The sequence below is a fragment of the Rosa rugosa genome, chromosome 2 (genome assembly GCF_958449725.1).
Source record: "Rosa rugosa chromosome 2, drRosRugo1.1, whole genome shotgun sequence".
Lineage (NCBI taxonomy): Eukaryota > Viridiplantae > Streptophyta > Magnoliopsida > Rosales > Rosaceae > Rosa > Rosa rugosa.
In genome coordinates, this window is record NC_084821.1 from 41,139,767 (window position 1) to 41,162,849 (window position 23,083).

The following is a 23,083-nucleotide window of genomic DNA, read 5'->3' on the forward strand; positions in this document are numbered from 1 at the left end:
AAACTCTTCTTTCTGGGCACATCCAAATCACAGGCCTCCCAAAACAATTCCCAACAGATAAACAAAACCAACAGAGAACGTCTCTGTGATTGTTTACCTGAGGATGGACCACAGATCTACGGCGGCGATCGAAAGGGAAGCGATCGGAGGTCAGGGGTACCCCACCTGCAGGCATAACCGCTGCTGCTAGGGCTCGCTGGCCCGTCGACCCCCAGCTCTGATTCGGTCCTCGCCCACAGAATACCACCACCTCCATCACACCCCAAACCCTCGATCGATTCCTTCACTTTGCAATCTGGTTGGGCTTCGGGTCGAAGTTTTCGTTGCTGGAGCTCGACTCGAAGGTCATGGAGAAACCAACCGGGGGTGATATTTGATGGAATTGGGTGAATGTGAGAAATTAGGGCTTTAATCGGGTTTGGGGAGATAGAGAGAAGGTTGTGCCTACGCCACCAATTCCGATCGAGGAGGAGGACGAGGAGCGAGACAGCGTGGTGTGGAGCTTCAGATCGAAGGGAGGTGGAGGTGGAGGTGGAGGTGGAGGTGGTAGAAGGGGTTTTGTGGTCATCAATCTAGAGAGGAAGAAGAGACAGATCGAGAGAGAGAGAGAGAGAGAGAGAGAAAGAGAAGAAAATAGAGAAAATTAGAGAAAAAAATTAGAAATTAGATTAAATATGAAATGTCCATTTTGCCCTTCTAAAATCTGAAAAGTGGGTCCCAGTGTCGGCTCCAACTCAGCACATGACGTCATCTTTCGAGCCAAATTCAAATTTTGGACGAGATTGATGCAATTTGAGAGATCAGGGATGAGTTTGATTAAAAAAAAAGATGAGGGACCAAACTGATGTTTGGCCTAAAGTTTGAGGGACTAAACTGAATTTAATCCAAAATCTAAAGTGTCACTTTTCCAGAACATGCAACTTAGTTAGCATGAGGGATATTTATCTAGGGTGAAAACTGGGATATAGTTTTGGATTCATACTGGATATGTTACATCATTAGAAGTGTCGAAACAAAAATATTGCTTTTGTTGTGTATCATACATCACCTTTTGGTGCTATCATTATGTGATACATATTGTTCAAGTGCAAGTATTAGTTAGATTCTATTTCCGTGAATATCCTAATCATCTCATTTTGTTCAAGTTTAACTTGAACATATTCCATTGTGACAACTGCAGTATATATGTGTTGTATATTGTCATATAAAATTTTATATTTTCATTTTATATATGTTGCTCTTTGATGTTAGTTTGCTACGGAAATTTGTCTTCCGTCGATACAATATTTGTTTGGGATTAGTGATCTGTGAAATGTCAACCAACATTTGTGTTTCCTTTTCTAGTTGGTAAGTTGTATTTCATATGAAAATGATCGTCTGTGGGTGCAATTTGATCACCTGATTTCCCCCCTTTTGTTCCCTGTTCTTCCTCGCTTTGCATTTTGACCCCATTTTCATTTGTTATAACTCATGCTAATACTTGCTTTACTCCATAATCATTAATTCTATTTTGAGACATGTTTCCGTTCTTTTTCATAGATAAAAAACGTCTGGGATGTTGTACCTGCTGAAATTGGTGACAGATTTCACATTACATGTGGAATTGAGCAAGTATACACAACTGTGAAGAACTTGGAAGATACTATTTGAAAGTATTGATTTTTTCATGCATGTAAAAATGCTGTTTGCTTTAGTATTATTAGACTTTTGGAAAATGTGATTTCTGTAGCTGAAATTTTGTTTCTAAAGACTACTGTAAGTATATCATAAAGAGGTCAAGCATTTAGCTTCTACTCCAATCCTTGCTCCAGTGGCCATTATACCTAAGGCAAAGCAAAAAACAAGAGGATGGAGAATTGAACTGTACACACTGAGCTATGATATGATAGCGCGGGGTAACATATTAGGAGTATAAAATGCAAGCAAGCTGGATGTTGCAAAACTAAAAATTAAACCTCTTATTCAACTTTTCACTGGGATATTACAAACTGTTTGTAAAAAGGAAAATGCAATCAATCTCTCTTAGCTTTTGACTTACATTAGAGACAAAACTTTCTGAAAAGGAAAATCAGAAAAGGCAACCAACAAAAATGATCAGTAGTTTTAATTTAGGGGCTTTATTGTTTTCTGGTCCCATACACGCAGCATCCATTCTTGGCAAGGATTGAAATTTCTCCGAAATTGCCAAAATTTTCATAATTTTGAAGTATCGAAACGAAATTCATGTGCTATATCATTTCTGTATGGAGTTTTCCAAAATTTTCCGTTCATTTCCTCAAAATTCTTAATTTCAAAAATATCTACACACAAAAAATTCACACCAAATTTTTTATGTCACCGACAATGAGTTTTTCATTCATGCTTTCAAAGAGAAAATTTTATTTTAATTGCAATCAAGTACGGGGGATACACAAGGAAGACGCGATAATCATTTGTCTCTAAATGAGTTTGATCACTTTATTCGAATCTTGGCTCAATAGACATAGGAACTCAATATAGTGACTTGTTTGAGTTACATTGTATAGAATGGACGTTTTTTTTTTTTTTTTTTTTTTTTGTTAATTGCCTAAATCCGTTCTTTGTTAATAGCCAAAAAGACGAGCTTACATTGAGTTCCTATAATATAGTTAACCTTTGTTCTTTGCGATATGTTCTTTGTTATATATTAATGTAATCTCTAATAGGTTTATTATAGGTTACATTGTAAATAGGTTTATTATAGGTCACATTAACAAAATGTTCTTTTTAAATGTTCTCTGCTCTTCGAATCTGTTCTTTTGTTCTTCAAGTCTTAGCTCAACACATCACAATTCTATTATAAATGTACAATTTTAGAGAGGTTACATTGTAAATAGGTTTATTATAGGTTAGTTTAATCTATGTAAAAGGCTCATTCAAAAATTTCATTTTATAAATGCAATTAATGTGATTTCTTTATTTTTAACCGAAATTTCCACCGAAATCGAAACTTTCTAAGAAATTTCCTTAAATTTGAAGGACCAAAATCAAAACCAAAACACAACCCAGAACCTAGAATCTTCAACAGTAACTTGGAGCTTGCCAGTATAGGAATGCCACTACCAAATGGCCCCACAACACATTAAGCGATGCGGCTCCGATTTCAACCCATCCATTCGTAGTGATACCATGGTGGCCGGAACGGAGGTACTGGGTGGCAAAACCATCGGCCTAAGAAACGGCAACAACAACTGAACCAACTAGGGGTAATGAAAGAAGCTCTTTATTCCAAGCAAGCTCGAGATGAAGCAATAAGGCTTCAGTGAAGTTCACGGTGACCGTGTCTGGGCGTAGGAATTCATTGAAAATAGAACGCAGCTAGCTAACCTGCACAGGCATCGTCACCGGCACTCTCGGCGGAGACTCGTTTATATCGATTGCAATATAAGGTGGCACCGTCTCTTCTTTTTTTACCAGGGGAAATGCAAACACTTCATCCGCCGTATTGAGCGATGATCTTGGTTGTTTTGCTTGCTTTTTTTGGGTGGGGATCGCTCTCCAGTCGTCCATCGTTGAGTTCTTGCTTGATGATCTTGGTTGTTTCGCTTGCTTTTTCGCGGTGGGCATCGCTCTCCAGTCGTTCGTCATTGAGTTCTTACTCGATGATCTTGGTTGTTTCGCTTGCTTTTTCACGCTGGTAATCGTTCTCCAGTCTTCCATTGTCAGAATATGATTGGGCCATTCGGGCTCTAAGAGGGTTGCCAGTTTGCAGGCTTGAGTTATCTAAATACACTCTCGCTGGCGAGGCTTTGGCTGGGCTAAGAAGCATGTGATCGTGGTGAATCTTGATTTGCCGACGGCGTAGTTTACCCATACCATCCGCATTATTTGATGAGCAGTAGCGGCGTCCTTCGCCATCGCCTTGCTGGGCATTCATCATCCCTGGCTTGATAAACTTAAATTCTAAATTCCCGATGAGAGAGAAAACCAACTTTTCTGAAAAACTGGGTGGGAGGATTTGTAGGTGTTCTTTTTTGATACAGAGGTATTTATAGGTTGGGGACATGGGGTTAATAGGCCCGCATTTGTTTTTTTTTTTTTTTCAGGTAAAACTTTTTTTTATATAAAAAAAAAAAAACTCGTTTCAACAAAATGATTTTTTCGATCCCGGCTGACCGGCTGTCAAAAAAAAAAATGATTTGTCTCTCAAAAATTGAAAGGAAAATTTTTAAAAACAATGCATGACGTATGGGTCACTCTAAATTTAGGTTAATTTACTTTTCAAAGTATTAAAACGATACATGGCTTTCAAAATCCAACCTAAATTTGGTACATGCTACTTTTTTTTTTTTTTTTTTTTTTTGAGAAGATACATGCTCCGTTAGTTTGTAGTTTCTGTCAAATCTGCAAAGGCAAACTCATCTATCAAGGGTTGATGAAAAAAAATAAAAATTAAAAAACAACTTGTATGTTATTGCTATGGACACCCAATATGCAACACCTCATCATCTCCTCCACCATTACCACCGATATCACAGAACCTTAGTAGGGACAAATAAAGTTGGTATATAAAGTTGCTTAGTAGGGAATATGGCCATGTACCCTTCAGGCGACACAGAATTTGGAGGGGTTGGTACCCAAATCACAATGAAACCTAGTGAAGATAAAGTATAATTCGGCAACTTTATCTTCACTAGGTTTCAGCTAGATTAATCAATATTGTTCTCTTTATTATGCTGTGCTGGCTTTTCAGTTCATTTTGGGTCACCGAAATTGTTTTCACACGTTAAACTGTTAAACACCAACCCTTTTTAGTAAACTGCGACTAATTGGTTTGCTGTGATTGATTGTAAATTTGGAAGGTGAACTTTTACCAAAGATGTGTGTTTATTTATTAAACTCTGTGTAGGTGGATGGTGATCATTAGACGTTCCTCTTTTTTGAGGTTCTTACTCTTGTGTGGGACAGTTCCTGTCGTTTTTTGTGCTTCAATTTCAGTTTATCTTACCAAAATATATAGAAGAAGAAAACAGAGAGTGATTGATATTTTGTAATATCTTCCTTTTCGTATGATGATTGATGACTATGTTTTTAGCAGTTCATTTCCACCCTTTTGTGATAATTCTTATGTGGTTGATGGTTAGTTGCTAATTAAATTGTTCTTTAATCCGAGGCTCATTTTTGGTTGGTTTGTGCTGCAAAAGTTTAGAAGTTAGTTGGAGAAAGTTTGAGTTTCCAAAGTTAATTGTCCTTGAGACTTCACACTCTGATTCAAGTTTCATTATTTTGTTGATCTTTCAGATCAAAAGCATATCTAAGGATTCAGTAGTTGTAGACCAAAAACAGAACATGTTACACTTTGTCCCTATATGGAAGATACTCAAAGATGCATCAGTGACTCGGCTAAGAAGTTTGGTTATAATGTACTCAATGAGGAAGCTATTTCCTTATATGGTGTAAGTTCACATACCTTCTTCTGCATGTTTACAACAATTCATACCATGGCAATGTTTCTTTAGCTTTCCATTTTAAGTCATGGTTTGAATGATGCAATGCCAATTCGAACGAACGAGTATTTGATGGCGATTTATCATAATATTGAATTGTCAACAACAAGACTTGAAATGCTTGACAAGTCTTTCAAGTCTTCTTCCTACAATTATATAGACCACCGACATTATTTATGTACTACTATAGGTGCCTAGAACAAAAATACCATGGATCCAAGGCACTACAAATCTGCAAAATCAGAGGATGTTTGCTTCTTCAGAAAACTTCTTAGTGATAATTCTAGCCTTCTATATAAACGTACACCTTGAGAAAACACACCCCTCCATATAGCTGTGCAATTCGGACATGACGCAGTCGGAAGTAACCTGGGTTTACAAGCAATAAACCCTAAAAAGATAAATCTGGAGTCCACCAGAGAAATTGAGAAGAGAAAAAAGTCTCATTTTATTAAATTTGATATCATAAACTGATATTAATACATAGCATGATGGTGCTTATATAGGCATCAAAGTCATAATCTAATCATAATCATAATCGAACAATAAATCTTAAAGAATCCAAATTAAAAAGGAAATTAAAGACCTAAAATAAAAAGAATCCTAAAACAATGTAAGACTAGCCTAAAAATATTAAATCCCGAATCGGATAATTAAGACGACATACTTTGGCTTAAATCTGTTAGAGCTCACTAAAGTGAGTCTTGAAGATCTCGTCGTTCCCATTCTGGAAAGATATCATGCGTCTCAAACGGATATTCTGACCAAAATTTACTCCAATCTGATTCACAATCTAGAACCTGACTTTTCGCACGAGAACCCGAAAAGTCCAAAACCAAATCTTTTTCAATATTCCAGCGGTTAGTAGCCTCAATACGCGTGAGTTACCTATTTTCCAATCACTCTTCTTGATTCTACGCTGCTTCTTTGATTACGCTGCTTCTTTGATTTTATGGTTTTCCGACTAAATTGGGTCCATTCTCGTCCTACAGGAGGACACAAAAATGTCGTGGCTGAGATTTATTAATGCAGATTCGGATCAGTTCTCAAACAGCAAAACTTATATGGAGATACACCTTTACATGTGGCTGCAAGGTTTGGTCACTTCTCTATTCTCAACTATCTGGTTAGAGATATAATTTCATCGGTGACAGAGGTAGACCTGGGGCTTGAGACTCTGAGAATTAGAAAGAGAAAAATGCACCAACAGTGCCTCAACTCTTGTACACCGACCAGTTTGATACCCACACTCTCAATGGTATCAATGTGATACCTGAACCCATATTTTGCTATTGACGAGGTACTTCCGTCAGATTTTGCTGACAGCTCCGTCAGATGTCTGACTTGGCAAGCACGTGGGCAAAAAAAAAAAGGGTATACATGTCTTTTTACCCAAATTACAACCCTAATCGATCAAAAGCTCGAGTTTCCCTCCATTCTCTCATAGTCCTCTTCGAAAAGGCTTGTCAAAGTCAAATCCAAACTCTTATCCCTAAAAAATTTCACCTTTTATCTTCAAAAGATTCGAAAATCTGAGAATATTGCAAAAAGGGACCATTGGACTTGCGCACGAGATTATTGTTTCAAAGCTGCTCATCATAGGCAGCTCTCAAGATATCAGTCATCTTCTCCCTCTTCTCATCCGTATTCAACATTGAGTTGATCAAAGTGGGTATCCCAATCCAGAAGAGATGCGACGAAGGTCTGACCAGCACGGAGCCTGTAATTATTGCTTCTTCATGCTGCTCAGATGAGACCAAAGAAGCAGCATGAGTCCTTAGTGAATTGCAATGAAGTACCATAATCGGCTGCATTAGTTAAATGAAGCATGTGCCACATACCAGAACCCATGACCAAGAAATCTGGGTAGTTTCGATTTCGGTTGAAACCCACAACCAGAGTGGTCAAATGAGAGCATAAGGCGCTTAGAAGAAGTCTAACCTCATCCTAATCTCATCAACCACAATCTGGTAATCATTGTGCCTTTTGAACAGGTCACCCCGAACCTTGTCCATCCGCTTCGAATCGAGAACCAGAGTGAGAAGCAAGACCGCCACCAACCTGGCTTAAGAGTCGCTGGCGATGACGACCCAAGATCCGTTGAGCATATCGGCGACATCGAATCGGCAGAGCTTCTTGAAGGCATGGGGGAGACAGAGGAGGAAGAAGCATCCCGAGCCCAGGACTTGTGGTAATGGAGGGAATTGGGGGAGGGAATGACGTCCCAAACGAGATCGTGGAGGTGGGAGAGGCAGGAGTCGCTGCGGTTCTGGAAAACGACGACAAAGGAGACGGTGGTGACGAAGTCGTTGATGGAAGGGAATTGAATGGCATGGGAAGGTTGGTTGGATTTCTGCTCATTACATTGGTCTCTTACATGTGGTCTCTTATATGTGTTTTCAATGCTTACCCATTCTCCCTGTTAAATTAGATTTTCATTTTCATGGAAATTTGTGTGGTAGAGTACAAATATGGAGGGAATGGTGGTCATTCCCTGTGGAAAATGGAGGGAAATCAAGGTCTGGTAGAGTATGGGGTCATTTAAGTCATTTCATGGCATTTTTTGGGCCCACGTGCTTGCCACGTCAGACATCTGACCGAGCCGTCAGCGAAATCTGACGGAAGTACCTCATCGATATTAAAATATGGGTTCAGGTATCACATTAATACCATTGAGAGTGTGGGTATCAAACTGGCCCATGCACAAGAGTTGAGGCACTGTTGGTGCATTTTTCTCAATTAGAAATACGGGGAACAACACAGTATTACATGAAGCTTCAAGGAATAGTCACTATAAAGTGGTCGAGTTCTTAATTAAAGTCGATCCTAACTTGGCTTCTATTTAAAATGATGAGGGTGAGTCTCCATTGTACCTGGCTGCAAGAGAGGGAATATTAAAGATTGTGAATCAAATTACAACTACAACTCCATATATCATCAGCTCATGGTGGGTCAGATGACCAAACAACTTCGCATGTTGCTAAGATTGAGAGGCATTTTGGTATATCATCCTTCAGCTATTATAATCTCTTTTATCTTATATCATTTTCTATGAGATTTTGTATCGATTTTTGCTGTATATAGACGCCTGCTGTACTGAGTTTTAATAAAACATTAGTTACATTCAGCTATGCTCCTATTACTTTCGTTTAGCTCCTCGATCTTTTATTTTAGGGTTATTATCACAAATGGTACCTGAACTTATCTTCTATTTTATCGATGGTACCTGAACTTCAATTTTGATCACAACCAGTACCCGAACTTTTCGATTTCATTTTAAATGGTACCTAAGGCCACCTTCGGTCACTATTTCGGCCATAAAAACCAAATCTAAAAAAAAAAAAATACAAGTTCAAGGCAAGTCTATTACCAAAAAATCATCACTATATATGATTACAACCCTTGAAATCATCAAAAATCATCACTATGATTGCCTCCCATGCCGTTTTTAGTCGGAATAGTGACCGGAGGTGGCTCTAGGTACCATTTAAAATGAAATCGAAAATTTCGGGTACTGGTTGTGATCAAAATTGAAGTTCAGGTACCATCGATAAGATAGAGTTGTAGTTCAGGTACCATTTGTGATAATTGGTCTTGAAGAATTAGGCACATTGTTGCACAGAATAAGATATATATATATATATATATATATAAAGACACACACGCACACAATAGGGCTCTTTCACTAACGGATCCCTTTTTTTGACCATTTTAACGAATCCTTTGTGGGACCCATTTTTCGATCACATATCGACATCTTGACCGTTCAATTCTTAGGACTTCATTAATAGATCACTTTTACAAATTTTCAGCCAAATTGATGACTGTTAAGATATTGAATTAGATCAAATCAATAAACAAACCAAATATGTCTAACATGAAGTCTTCATGTTTATAATTGTAAATCTGTTAAAGGAAAAACACATTATGTGCCTTCGTCAAAGTGACTGACGGAGAGAGAATCAAGGAATTAGCGATTACCATCAATCAGCATTTAATGTCATCATTGTAATTGATATTTTCATTGTAATTTTCTCCCTATATAAAGGGACTATGAAATGAAATGAGTAGACCAATTCCAATTCTCATTTTACTTTTACACGTTATCAGCACGCTCAGAGCCAATAGCCAAGAAAAAAAACTCTAATTTTCTAGTTTATTTCCGTCGAGAAAAAAAAAAAATCAAAACCCTAGAAGAAAAAAAAAACTTTTTCTTCTTTTCTGCCTCCAACAAAAAAACAAAACTTTTCCCGTCCCTGCCTCAACCTTACCCCGCCTTCGCCTCTGCCTGCACATCACACGGACCTTACCCCGGCCTTCCCCCCTAGCACAGCAGCTCCTCCGCCTTGCACGTCCGGCGTTTGCAGTCGCTGCCCAACCCACCTGCAACGGCGCTGCTCTCTCGCCCAGCCCAGATTTGCGCACGTCCTCAGCCCAGATTTGCAGCAGCACCACCAACGAACAACAGCAGTACCCCGTGCCCACACACAGCAGCACCCCGCCCCCTCACCTGCAACGGGCCCTGCTGCACCTGCACGCACGGCTCCCTCCCTCCTAGCCTCACACGGCCCCTACCCACCTCGCCTAGCCGCCTCAGCCCACCATCTGTAGACCAGAAAAACAGAAGAGAGAAACCAGAAGAAAGAAGAATAGGCGGGAAAGAAGGAGAGAGGAAAGAAGACGCGAAGAAAAAAAAAAAAAGTGACCCGACCCAGAAAAAAAAAGAATCCCCGCCCAACTAAAAAAAAAAAAGTAGAGAAAAAAAACAAATGGGCCTTGAGTGGTGACGCAGCCCAGCAGAAACAAAAGAAAAAAAAGCAGGCCTGCGGCCCAGAGAGAGAGAAAAAAAAAAGAGAAAAGCAAAGAAAAAAAAAAACAAGGTTTTGTGGCCCCTGCAAGAGGAAGCAGCTTAGTTTTTCTCAAGCCCAAAAACATCGCTACGCACGCCTGCATCAACACGCGCGTGCGCTAGGATTGTTTTATTTTCTCGAATCCAAGTATGTTATTTTTTATTTATTTAATTTCATACTATGGTATATTTAATTATTTATAATTAGAATTTTTTTGAGCATGCTATTTCATTTTTTTTTTTGAATCAAGCCCACAAGGCGAAATAGTATATTCATCACAAGCCAGAATAGGCCGTTACATACCCTGCCGCTGTCATTTAAGGACATAGACAGACAAGAAGGTAGTGGTAGTACCCACAGTGGTACGTAGAAATAGACCCACTCATTATACATTTCAGATCGTAGAGATAGCGGAGATCCTCCTTTGGTACTACGCCGGAGGCGCTAGAGATCTAGGTTCCTAATACAAGAACATTATTGAATTTAGATAAATTAAAAACATAGGGTTGGGCCAAGAGCCTAAACCCTAGCCCAAATAGCAATGGACCAGGGTAGAACCCCAGCCCAACAGTTTGCAGTCCAATAGGGTAGTCCACCAAGGGAATTCGCTCCAGGCCCATCATGTTGGTTCGGTCCAGTCCCCCTTCCTTCGCATCCCCGTCGTACATCACAGTCCGGCCACGTTCCGTCCAACCCACATCGCCCAACCTGCGTCGTCCCGATCCGCCCCACCACCGTCGCGACCTGCATCATCATAGAACGACCATCCCAGTTATCTAAGCCGTCCCGAGTCCACGCCGCCGCCGCGACCTGCATCAGCCCGGCCAGAAAAACCATCCCTAAGCCAGGCGTCGCAACCGCCCGCCGCCATCAATCCATGGCACCGTCGATCCAACAAAACCTAGCAGCGGGGATCGACAAACCGGACTGTAAAGCATGATCCCCCGGTCACCACCATCCCAGCCGAACGCTCTGACGACAGAACCCCAGCAAAAAACCTTCGACAACCCCATGAACAGTAGGTCTCCCGTCCGGCAGCAAACCCTATGAGGCCGGAGGCCAGCCCCGACGTCCGGGCGCCGCCGGACGAGAACGAAATTGCAACCGAGGCGGCCTTAGGGTTTCTCGAGGTGAGAGAGAAACCTTCGTTATACTATATTCACTAATGAGCATGCTATTTCATTGCTTGTTATATATGTGATATATATTGGTGGAATCTAAAGCATGTGATTTTCATTTATGTTTACTATTTTTAAGCATGGGTTATATTTTATTGTTTATGTTTTTATCATGAAATTTTGAGCATGTTTTATTTTATTTACGCTTATATAATTATTCATAAGCATGTCTTTATATTATGCTATTGTTTATATCTTATTTTTACGCATGATATATGTAGCATATATTTTGTTGTATATTTGTGCAATTTGAGCATGCCATGTAATTTATTTTTATATATGATATGTTTTATTCTTTATTACGTGCTATGATTATTCCTTATTTAGAATGCTATACAAAAATTGTGTTTTGCCATGATAATGAAAATTCATGCGCATTATAAATACATACTTACCGTGATAAAGCATTTTCACATAGCATCGAAAAAATGTGACCATTACGAATGTTGGTCTTGAAATCTAATTCATATTTTTGGAAAATAATTCACGTGGATGTCTTTATGACTGCGTAATTTATATCTTCCCTCTTGTTTATGTAGATGGCTGATCCAACTCGACCTGAATTTGACATCTTGGACTCAAAAGGAGTTGAGTACCATCGTTGGGTTTCTGATGTAGAAACTGCCTTTGTGGCAAAAGACTACACTGCCACCATCAATGACCCCAAAGACGAAGGACCGTCTGACAAGGTGAAAGAAAATGCCTTAATGTTTCTGTGGCGACATATTGATCCTAGCCTACGCTGGGAGTACCTTCAGTTGAAGACACCCAAAGAACTGTGGGATGCCTTTAAGGGACGTTTTGGGAACATCCATGACACCTTGCTCCCAGAACTGACCGTTCAGTGGAATGAAATCCGCTTGCTTGACTACAAAAGGGTCAATGATTTCAATAAGGACATGTTGCGCCTAAAGGCACGTCTAAATTTCTATGGAAAGGAACTCACAGAAGATGATATGATCCAAAAGACTCTTTCTACTTTTCCTACTCACTACTAGAATTTTTGCCTTTAACATCGGCCAGAAACCGATGTTAAAAAAAAATGTACCGATGTCTTAGTGGGTGATGTTAAAAATCGAGAAATCCCAGACATCGGTTTTTAGCCGATGTTAAAAATGACTCTAGACATCAGTTTCTTATAAGCTTCCGATGTATAAAATGACTCTAGACATCGTTTGATTTATAAAAAAACTGATTTTGTTTCCTACTAAGACATCGTTTTACATAAGAAACTGATTTATATGTCAGTATTAGACATATGTTCTATAGATAGAACTGATGTCCTGAGTCATTTATAACATCAATTTGTTATTTCAAATTGTTGTGTCTTCATTCTTTTTGCTTCAATTTATAGTTTAGAAGTGATTACTAAATCAGTTTCTTCACTAGATAAGTATCACAATGAGAATACCAGTGGTAAGCAAAAGAAAATTCTCATTAATATTATTGATAAAAACAGTACAAAGAGTAGGGAGAAGGGGACATATGGCCTAAACTTCTCCATATACAATAGGAAAAGAAAAGAACAAGATTGAAGTGTCCTAAATAAACCATATGAAGACAAAACTAGAGGATCTTGTTGCCAAATAAGAGTCAAGAAGAGCAGCAAGCTTGTTGCCAAAGACACCTACAACCTTATTTTGCAGCAGTCCAATGGTGTCAGACACTAACTCCAACAGGTTGGAAGACAAGTTAAGCTCTTGTAGCTTCTCCAATCCAATGAATCATATATATATACCTCTATTTAAGAACCAGAAAGAAAAAAGAAACCAAATCTGGAGCATGGGTTAGAAACAAATATCTATAGTATCACAAGCACTTTCCTTAAGGAAACTTGACCGAAATTTCACATATAGAAACTGCACTTTCAAATCTTCCCCTATTAATCAAATTATCATAAACAACAACCAACAATTATCCCATCATATGTGCTAAACTCCAGCGTGCCCTCTGACAAATCGATGCTAGAGACCATAAAAAGAAAAGAGTATAAGTTACTTTTTACCATGACATCTTAGGATAGTATGAAGTGAATAACCAGGCTGCAGATTAAGACATAAACAAAACTTTCTTACAACTCATTACATGTCAATTGAAATGATCAGAAATATTACTTGCAAGAATATAGACCACCAAGAAAAAAATTAAAGGTTAACCAACCGAGATAAGCTCATACTGGAAAGATTTCCGAAGATAAGGGTAAGAAACAAATAGTATTATGATTACTCAAAATCGAGAAATATAAATATTGATTACTCTAGACATGTTCGATAACAAAGCACAAGCTATGCACAATATGACAATATGATGGAAAAGATCATAATATTACACTCACATTATCAACATCCCAGACTGACAGTTTTGTTGATTGAAGATGTTGCAAGACGTGGCATGCTCGGACTGAACCGAACATCAGTTATCAAAGCTGAATGTTCTTCAAGTGTAGATTTTGGCTTCAGAGTATCAGTGTACCATAATATAGCCTGCACCATATATCAACAAGCAGTCTTAATAAGCAACACCAGAAAGAAGAAGTCATTGCACTTGAGAAACAATTAAACCAGTTTCCCATTTATGTTTCCAAAGAACCAATTAGTCAATATGGAGCAGAATTGAATTCTTTCCAGATCTCTTCTTCGCAATGTAGAAATTCACTCACTCACCTCTTTATCATGGCCACCACTAGTAAGAAGTTTTCCATCCAATAAGAAGTGACAACTAGTAACTTTGACAGAGTTTACTTCTGTAAATGTGAACCCTTGAATCAACTTCAAATTAAAAGGCGAGAGAGAACAATTGGATCTGTACCTTTGCTGACATCCATACATCGATCTCTCAAAGCATCTCTAGGGTCTGCATCATCATGAGATATATATTCCACATTATCATCAAGAGATCCATCCTCCACAAAGACTCCACATTATGATCAACTAATTGATCAGGTATTAAGTGTTTCGATCAGAATATATATATATATATATATATATAGTCTCAATCTTTTGCAATCAGCTAGTTTGACACAAAAAAATCAAATGGACAAAATTACTTCAGTATTAACATCTTCTGTTCACTCATCAGCAAAAGATTAATAATGCCTGGTAACAATACGACTCTTCATTCTAGAATCAATGGTGCCTTTCTGAATATATAGCTTCTGGTAATCAAGGTGGTCCAAAACAATCTTTTAAAATTATAAACCATGACATAATGAAGGCAAGTATCAAAAAAGTGAAACCAACAATCTAATTAACAACTAATATATGATGTGAGAGCTGACCAATCTGGATTCTAACCAGCAAATAATAGAGGACCTAAATTAATCATATTGGGGGAGAACTATCCACACCCAGAAACCAAATCAGAAAATTTCTTGCAAAATTTAAACCAAAAAGCCACCAAGGACCATCAGAATCTACGATTTCTCAACATGGGTTATGCAATTACACAAACACAAAGTCTAAAGATTAAGCCTTTTCATCAAAATCACCCAGTTATGAACATTTTGTTTCACAAATCAGATGAACAATCATCAAGAACAAGAAAACCCCCAATTAGAATCAGAAAGCAATACCTCTAGCTTGTTGTTGATCAATGACTCTCGAAGCCATTCCTAATTCTTTGATTCAAAATCAATCCTTTCAATCTTTCTCTCTGTGAAGAACAAGAAGAAGAAGCGATTCAGAGAATGAATAAGAATTTGGTGCCGAATGGCCCCCTTTATAAAGCTAGGAAGAGAGAAAAGCACATACGAAAGAGAGAGGGAGGAGAGAGAAAGTGGATCTGGAGGACTCTCTCCTCCGTCACCGATCTCCGACCACCGGGGTGGGCTCACCGTGGCCACCATATTCTTCGCCTTCCTCTGATGAGTCAACGCCAGGTTGCACCTCGGAGATGAGCCACAAAGCGATCTCTGCGAATTCGTTTTCTGGGGCTTTGAGGTTTTGGTTCGATTAGGACGGGGGAGAGAGAGCGATAGGGTTTGGGGGAAGAGCCGGAGAAGGGTCGGGTTCTGGTCGGAGGCGGAGAAGGGAGAAGAGGACGGTTCGGTTCGGAGATGGAGGAGGAGAGGAGGTTGGGTGCTGAACAGAAAGGAAAGTGGGAGGAAAGGGATAGGGCTTCGGGGAAGGGCGAGAGAGAGTGAGTGAAGTAAAGTGGGAAAATTTTGTTCCCCGCGTGTACCAAAGTTTTTAACGTAGTCTTTCCGCGTTTTTGAAAATTTTAGAATGAAAATATAGACATCGGTCAACAGTAAAAATCGATGTTAGTAATATGCATAGAAATCGGTATTTGAGGAATCGATGTTAATGACATTTTTTTACATCGCGTGAATTCCTCACCGATGTAATTGTCGTGATGTCTAAGGCCAAAATTCTAGTAGTGACTTCAACACTTATACTAGCAAACCAGTATAGGCTGGAGTATGACAACAAAAGAATCACAACCTTCAATAAGCTGATCAACCTACTGCAAGTGGCTGAGAGGCATAATGAGGTTCTCTTGAACAACAATGCCAGGCCCGTTGGGACAAAGAAAATTCCTGAGGCTAATTATGGCAAAGTGAAAGGTGGAAAGAACCCCAATGCAAAGGGATTTGGACGTGCTGATCCCTACCCATGCCACGTGGTAACAATGCACCAAGTGGCAAGGGACGTGGGGGTTGTGGTATGGGCCGTGGAGGCCCTCCCAATGTATGGCGCAGAGATGGTGGTGCTGGCCCTAGTGGTCATGGAAACAAGGTGCAAAGGGCACCTAAGAACCCTTCAGTCAAACATGATAGAGTTGGCAATGAACCATGCTATAGGTGTGGAGTCATTGGGCATTGGTACAAGAACTGCCAAGCAAGCAACAGAGTAGCAGCCAATTACAAGAGGTATAGGGAGTCTAAAGAACAAGAGGCTCACTATATGGAAGAAGGAGGCCATGACCCAGACGTCAACCTCACAATTGCAGACTTTAATGGCAACAAGGAACTTGCTCAGTCAATCGATACCCCAGATTTTGACTGATTTGCTTTATTTATTTTATTTTCCAAAAAACAGTTGTGAAGGCATAATGCCTCATTTTTAATTAGACTATTACTTGGTCTTAAAGTTTATTTCAATAATGGTTTGATGAATTAGATTTCTGAACAAGACCTTGATTTGATTATCGTTGGCTTATTAATAAATTTCGAATTTTATTCTGAAGCACTGAATTTATTCAAATTTATTCACTACACATATTTACATGGTTCGAAATAGCACTATAAAGATGTAAAGCAATACATCTAGAAAAAGAAAAAATTATTTGAATGAAAAGATTATCATTCTACCTAAAATAGAAATACTCTAAAGAATATGAAATATATTTAATGTCACAGACGCTCTGTATGCACCAAGAGCTAATCGAACCTTGTTAAGTTTCAAAGATATTCGTGCCAACGATTATCATGTAAAAACACAATGTGAGAATGGAACTGAATACCTTTATATTACCTAAAATTTAGAGAAACTAATAAATCAATCTAGTGGACTGTACCTCACTACTACTTGGATCATTGAATCCTATGCTGTCACCAACAATGAAACGTGGGACACTGACTCATACAGGCTTTGGCATGACCGCTTAGGGCACCCTGGTCGTGACATGATGATCCGTATTTTAAAGAACTCACACGGACATCCTTTCTTTCGAGTGAAAAATAAAATGGGACAAAAATCCGTCACACTGCAAGGTGTCGGTCCTAGTACTGCTCAAATGCAACCATTGCTTTCTAAAGTACCAGAAGCACTACCTCCCTCCCATTATACCTCATTGACTATTTCAAAGGCATATATATATATATATATATGTATATATATATATATATGTATATATATATATATATGTATATATATATATATATGTATATATATATATATATGTATATATATATATATATATATATAAACACACACGCACACAATAAGGCTATTTCACTAACGGATCCCTTTTTTTGACCATTTTAATGAATCCTTTGTTGGACCCATTTTTCGATCACATATCGACATCTCGACCGTTCAATTCTTAGGACTTCAGTAATAGATCACTTTTATAAATTTTCAGCCAAATTGATGACTGTTAAGGTATTGAATTAGATCAAATCAATAAATGAACCAAATATGTCTAACCTGAACTCTTCATGTTTATAATTGTAAATCACATTTATGGATGTCATAGCGATTATCAATTTGGTTAAAAATTTGCAGAAGTGACCTACTCATATAAAATTAAAATTAAATGGTCAAGATGTCGATATGTGATAAAAAAAAAGTTGGTTCAATAAGCGATCTCTTCAAATGATCAAAAAAAGGGATCTCACACACGCGCGCACGCGCGTGCACACACACACACACAGAGTCTCCCTAAATGATAAAAAGGTTTTTCTAAATGTACCAAGCAAATATCTAGGTACACCTAGCAAATCAATTTTGCATGAAAAGACAATTGTATCCTCATAAGAAATGACATTAAAAGTCACGGTCAATTAAGATATTAACAAAATAAACCATAAAATTTGAAACTATTTTTTTCTATTTGTACCTAGCAATTCACTGTGTTCATGCGTTGTTACGTAGTTTCTTCTCGAAGAACCTTAAATCCAAATTTTTTTTTTATTATAGTTGCTTCGTCTCTTAGGTTTAATACACATGATATTGACATATGACAAAGTTGTGAGTGCAATCATGACTTTGGAGGCTTCTAATAAGTTATGTTCATTTTGGTTTATCATTCAACAAAAAATAACTTAATTTTAATGCCTAAATAGCATTCAAGCATGAGCAAAATGACTTGTGCACTTGCTATAGCAAGGATGATGCGTGGGCCATTCTTAATGGTTGTCCACATCTTGAGTTGCTTGATATTTGCTCCGGTGTTTTAATCTTAGATTGGGAGGAAAGGTGCGAAGAAGATGTGTTTAGCAAATTAAAGAATTGCGGCTTCCCCATGATAATTCTGTCGATAACATTGACCCATCATATATCAATTTGTCTTTGATCGGTAGGCATTTTGTTCTTGGGATAGAGATGTAGTCATGTAAAGTTGGAAACGTACTCTTAGAGCAATTCCAACAATTTCTCTATAATTTTTGTATTATAGAGAAGCAAAAGTCAAAGCTTTAAGCAATTTTTCTATTCTAACTTCAAGAGATTCCCTATTTTACAACAATCTCTAAAATCTCCATAATTCTTTCTTAAAATTTTACAGATTGATATAAATTTAAGGGATTTCGTTTTCTCTTTTCTCACTATCCCTAAAATATGAATAGTTATAAGGAATCTGTTGGAGCAAAAGAGGCTCATTTTTTCCTAAAATAGAGAAAAATCAAAATATAGGAAAGTCAGTAAAACAGTATTTACGTCTATATTTCGTTGAAGTTTAACATGTACGTAATAACCAAATGAACATTTATACATCAAATATTCAATTTTAAGAAAAATATATATGAACAGAGGTACTAATTAATTTAGTCGCCAACATACCATTTCCTGATATCATCAGGTACCATTTTAGGTATTATCCATTTCATTTAAATTTTCCACTGTTTTGCATGTGTTTAGGGTTTACTATTTAAGTAGATTTAAGGGATTAAGAGAATTGAAGAAGCGATATTGCTTTCAATAATTCAATATCAAACACGAAATTAATGCAGCCACTGTTGGAATGGTATTGTTTTAGCGTTTGACCAATATGACCATTTTTCTTGTATATATTTTGATTATTTTCTAAAGTTTTGCGGTTAATTGGTTAAATAGGTGAAGATTGGTGACTTGGGACTCGCTGCTATTGTAGGGAAGACTCACTCAGCTCATTCAGTGCTAGGCACACCAGAATTTATGGCACCAGAGCTTTATGAAGAGAATTACACTGAAATGGTGGACATATACTGATTTGGAATGTGTGTACTAGAGATGGTGACCTTGGAAATGCCCTACGGCGAATGCGACAATATTGCCAAAATATACAAGAAGGTAACCTCCGGGGTCAGACCTCAGGCCTTGAACAAGATCAAGGACCCGGAGGTGAGGGCATTTGTCGAGAGGTGCCTTGCACAACCTAGGGCGAGACTCTCTGCAACCAAATTCCTCAAGGACCCGTTCTTTGATGAGGTTGATGACGACGACGATGACGAAAATAATTAACTACGTACTTGCTGAATAACATATATTGTTTGATGTGTTTAATTGGCGACTAATGAATAGGGTATTGACGTGGGATTTATTGATGCTTTTGTATTGGTTACAACAATCGAGTTTGAGGAAGGGAGCGGTTTGGACTTTTACAATGATCGTGTTTTAGTAAGGGAGCGGTTTGGACTTTTACAATGATCGTGTTTTAGTAAGGGAATTAATGATGTATCCATTACGTTTGGAGCAATAGAACATAGGATTGGAGAACCACTGCAAGTGGCCTAATGGTTCTTGTAATACCCGGTTGTTTCTTTAATCAAAGCAAACAGTGTACTTTACTTTCATGATTCGATTACTTTAACTTTAATGATTATGCTGGGTTAATTGTTTGTGTTGATCGACATTGCCGACACTCTCTCTCTCCCTCACTCACACTCTCACTCTCTCTCGTCCGAAAGATACCGAAACAAAGCAAAAATTTCTCCAAGCTCTCTTTTCCTCCACAGGCCATCATTCAACGCCGGACAACCTCCAGTGGCATCATCTCAGCTTTGCGAAGCTACCTGCAGCGGTTTTGGGTCACGGCACAGTCGGAAACGGCGGCGAAGAGACCGGGTACGTCCAGCCCCGATTTCTTTCCAAGTGTGATAACTCGAGCTACAGATCACGAAACCTCCTCAAACTTCGTCCACAGCTTCGCTTCAACCATCTGAAACTCCCAGAAACACCCTTTCACGGCGGCGCTGTCTCTGGAGGCGGTTGGAGTTCAACCCCGACTTGAATCGAAACGGAGCAAGGGATCCAAATATCTCGAGTTACAGGACTTCGTTTTAGGTGTTTCTTGAACCACTGAGTTCATCTTGTATTTCTTAACAACTCTTCAGAAGGAATCGAAGCCCGAAATTGAAGTTTTTACGTCGAAACTCAAGCTCGCCGGATTCTGGAATTTTTCCGACCACCGAAGCTTTCGATCGGTATATCTCGAGCTACAGACCATATTTTTCTGTGATTCTTGAACCAATGAGTTCACCTTGAGTTTCTTGACAACTCTCTAGAAGGGATCGAAGCCTGAAATTGAATTTTTGACGTCGAAATCAAGCCTTGCCGGATTCTGCAAATTTCGCCGGATTCTGGAAATTTTCCGGCCACCTCGACTGTTTTAGGTAATTTCAACCACTTCCGGTCATTTTCAGCTTACATGATAGTTATGAAAGTTGTTAAGCATGATGAGAGGAAGAGGAACAGCCCGGCCCCGACACCATTGGTGGTGGTCGGCGGCGGCTCTGCCACTAACTCCGGCGGCCATTTCCGGCCACCTCCGGGGATCAAAAATATGGTTTCTGTACATTTTCAGATTCTATATTTCAATACGATCATTTTGATATATTATACGCAATTTTTGGATATCGTATGATTAAGTTATGAATTTTTAAGTTTCGATCGATTTCGATCGTTAGATTTGTGATATGTGAAGTTAGGACCGTCAGATGGACTTGTAGTTTTGATATGATGATCTTATGACTGTCCCAGTGACTTTGTGTGGTCATGGGTGAAGATCCGACCGTTGGATCTTCGTATAAATGCAAAACAGTGATTAGGGAGGCGATTCGTGAGAATCCGTCCGTCGGATTTTCGTATAAATTTGTGAAGATGTTAGTAAGGACGATTCAGGAAGATCCGACCGTTGGATCTTCGTGATGATTTTTGGAGGGTAATCCTAAAGGCGATCCGTGAGGATCCGACCGTTGGATCATCATTTAATTTCGACCCGACCGTTGGATTGTCGTTTGAGTATGTTTTTGAGTTGTTGGCTAAGTTAAGGTCATGTTTGACTAGGTGATTGACGGTCTCCCTTGGGTGAGCGGTTTCGGTGTGTATTGTGTTGAATTGAAGACGCAGCGGGAATATCGAGGTGAGTAAACCTCACGTGGTTCATATTACGAACCGAATAAATTTAATTACTTTATTTTGTCGTAATTGTGTGAAAATATTTATGAAATAAATATTTGTTTTAAATCATATGGGCTTGATCAACTACGGTCCATAGGTAAGTAAAATGTATTTAAACTATAAAAATGAATTTCACGATTTTATTGTGTGGACTATAGTTGGTATTAGTGATTATCCCTGAGCGGATAATTACGTATATATATATTTATGTGGAATATATATATGGATGGTGTGGCATTGTGGTATGTGGATTATTGAATTGAATATTTACATATGTCGGAAACATATATGTATTGGTAGAATTGTTGTGATGCAAACAATATTTGTGAGTGAGTTCATATATTGTTTTTGGGTATGACTTTTCGGGAAACAATATGTCGTGGGAAATGGTATTTCTATTGTTTTGAAAAGTGTTTGAGGATTTGGGGAGTTGCAGGTTGTGATTTCTCCTTTTGGGTTGGGAAACATTTCAGGTCCGGTATGACCATTTTAAATGTTTTAATCTGACGACCGGTGGTCTGAGGATTTGAGAGTCACAGGTTGTGATTTCTCCGTTTGATTTGTTTTAACATTTTGGGTCCAGTGCGACTCGCTTAAATGTTTTGATCTAAGGGTCAGGTTGGCCTAAAGATCCGGGGTTTGCAGGTTGCATCCTCAGGCAATATATCGTAATTACGCCTTTGGCCCGGTTAGTGATTTCGATCAGTTAGAGCTCTAGTCTGTCTGCCAACGTGTCCAGGTTGGACCGGATTTTCATAATGATTTGTTAGGTTAACATTTCCTATGATTTTGTCACGATGTGACTTGTAAGAGTCCTTTTGGTAAAAGGTGTTGAGTTTTGGATGGATTTATTAGTGTGAGTTGATGATGTTTTTAATTAATTTCCTTGTTAATTCTTTTGTTTAAATTTCTATTCTTTTTCTCTTTTCTTCTTTTTCGGTTATAATGTTTATTATCTCTATTTATTTCCTTGATCATTTCTATGGTTCGATTTCCCGTTTATTTCTCGTTTTCATTTTATTGTTTGATTTTAATGTAATCTCCTGAACTAAATTATATGCAGGGATTACTATGACTTCTGATTTTATGCGTGTTGGTTATTTCCTGAATTAATTTTCTATGCATGATTAATGTTCTTATTAGTTTAATTGGGAAGTGCAGTGATGGATGAGACTTGTAGAAAGTTGAGAAATATGTAATAACCGTGATTTTTAATCAAAGCAAAACATGATTACCGGTGCTTTACTTTTCATGATTGTAATGCTTTAGCTTTCATGATTACCCATAATTCGTTATGCCCCAGCTTCTGTCATTGACCACACCAGAGCATAATTGAAGAAACAGAACATAACTCTCTCTTGTCCGAAATCATTCTCTCTCTCTCTTGTCCGAAATCATTCTCTCTCTCTCTCGTCCGAAAAACACAAAAACAGAGCAAACGCTCTCCGTTCTTTTCCTTCCTCCACCTGCCATCAATCGACGCCGGACAA

The 23,083-nt window shown here is 38.5% G+C and overlaps 1 protein-coding gene and 1 pseudogene across 1 annotated transcript; both read right to left on the minus strand.

The window, feature by feature from the left end:
- Positions 1–6,967: 6,967 nt before the first annotated feature.
- On the minus strand, positions 6,968–10,983 carry LOC133730756 (protein ALTERED XYLOGLUCAN 9-like; annotated as a pseudogene).
- A 2,645-nt stretch (positions 10,984–13,628) lies between these two features.
- LOC133730757 (transcriptional corepressor LEUNIG-like) lies at positions 13,629–14,321 on the minus strand. Its single transcript, XM_062158286.1, has 2 exons — positions 14,157–14,321; positions 13,629–13,976 (listed from the first exon to the last, which is right to left on the minus strand). The coding sequence occupies exons 1-2, from the start codon at positions 14,319–14,321 to the stop codon at positions 13,833–13,835; spliced, it is 309 nt and encodes a 102-aa protein (XP_062014270.1). The 3' UTR covers positions 13,629–13,832.
- Positions 14,322–23,083: the final 8,762 nt, after the last annotated feature.

Excerpts from the sequence above, each read along its gene's own strand:
- LOC133730757 (XM_062158286.1), bottom strand. The coding sequence starts at position 14,321 with ATGTATGGATGTCAGCAAAGGTACAGATCCAATTGTTCTCTCTCGCCT. Across the intron at positions 13,977-14,156 it reads GTGGTGGCCATGATAAAGAG|GCTATATTATGGTACACTGA; the intron begins GTGAGTGAGTGA and ends TATATGGTGCAG.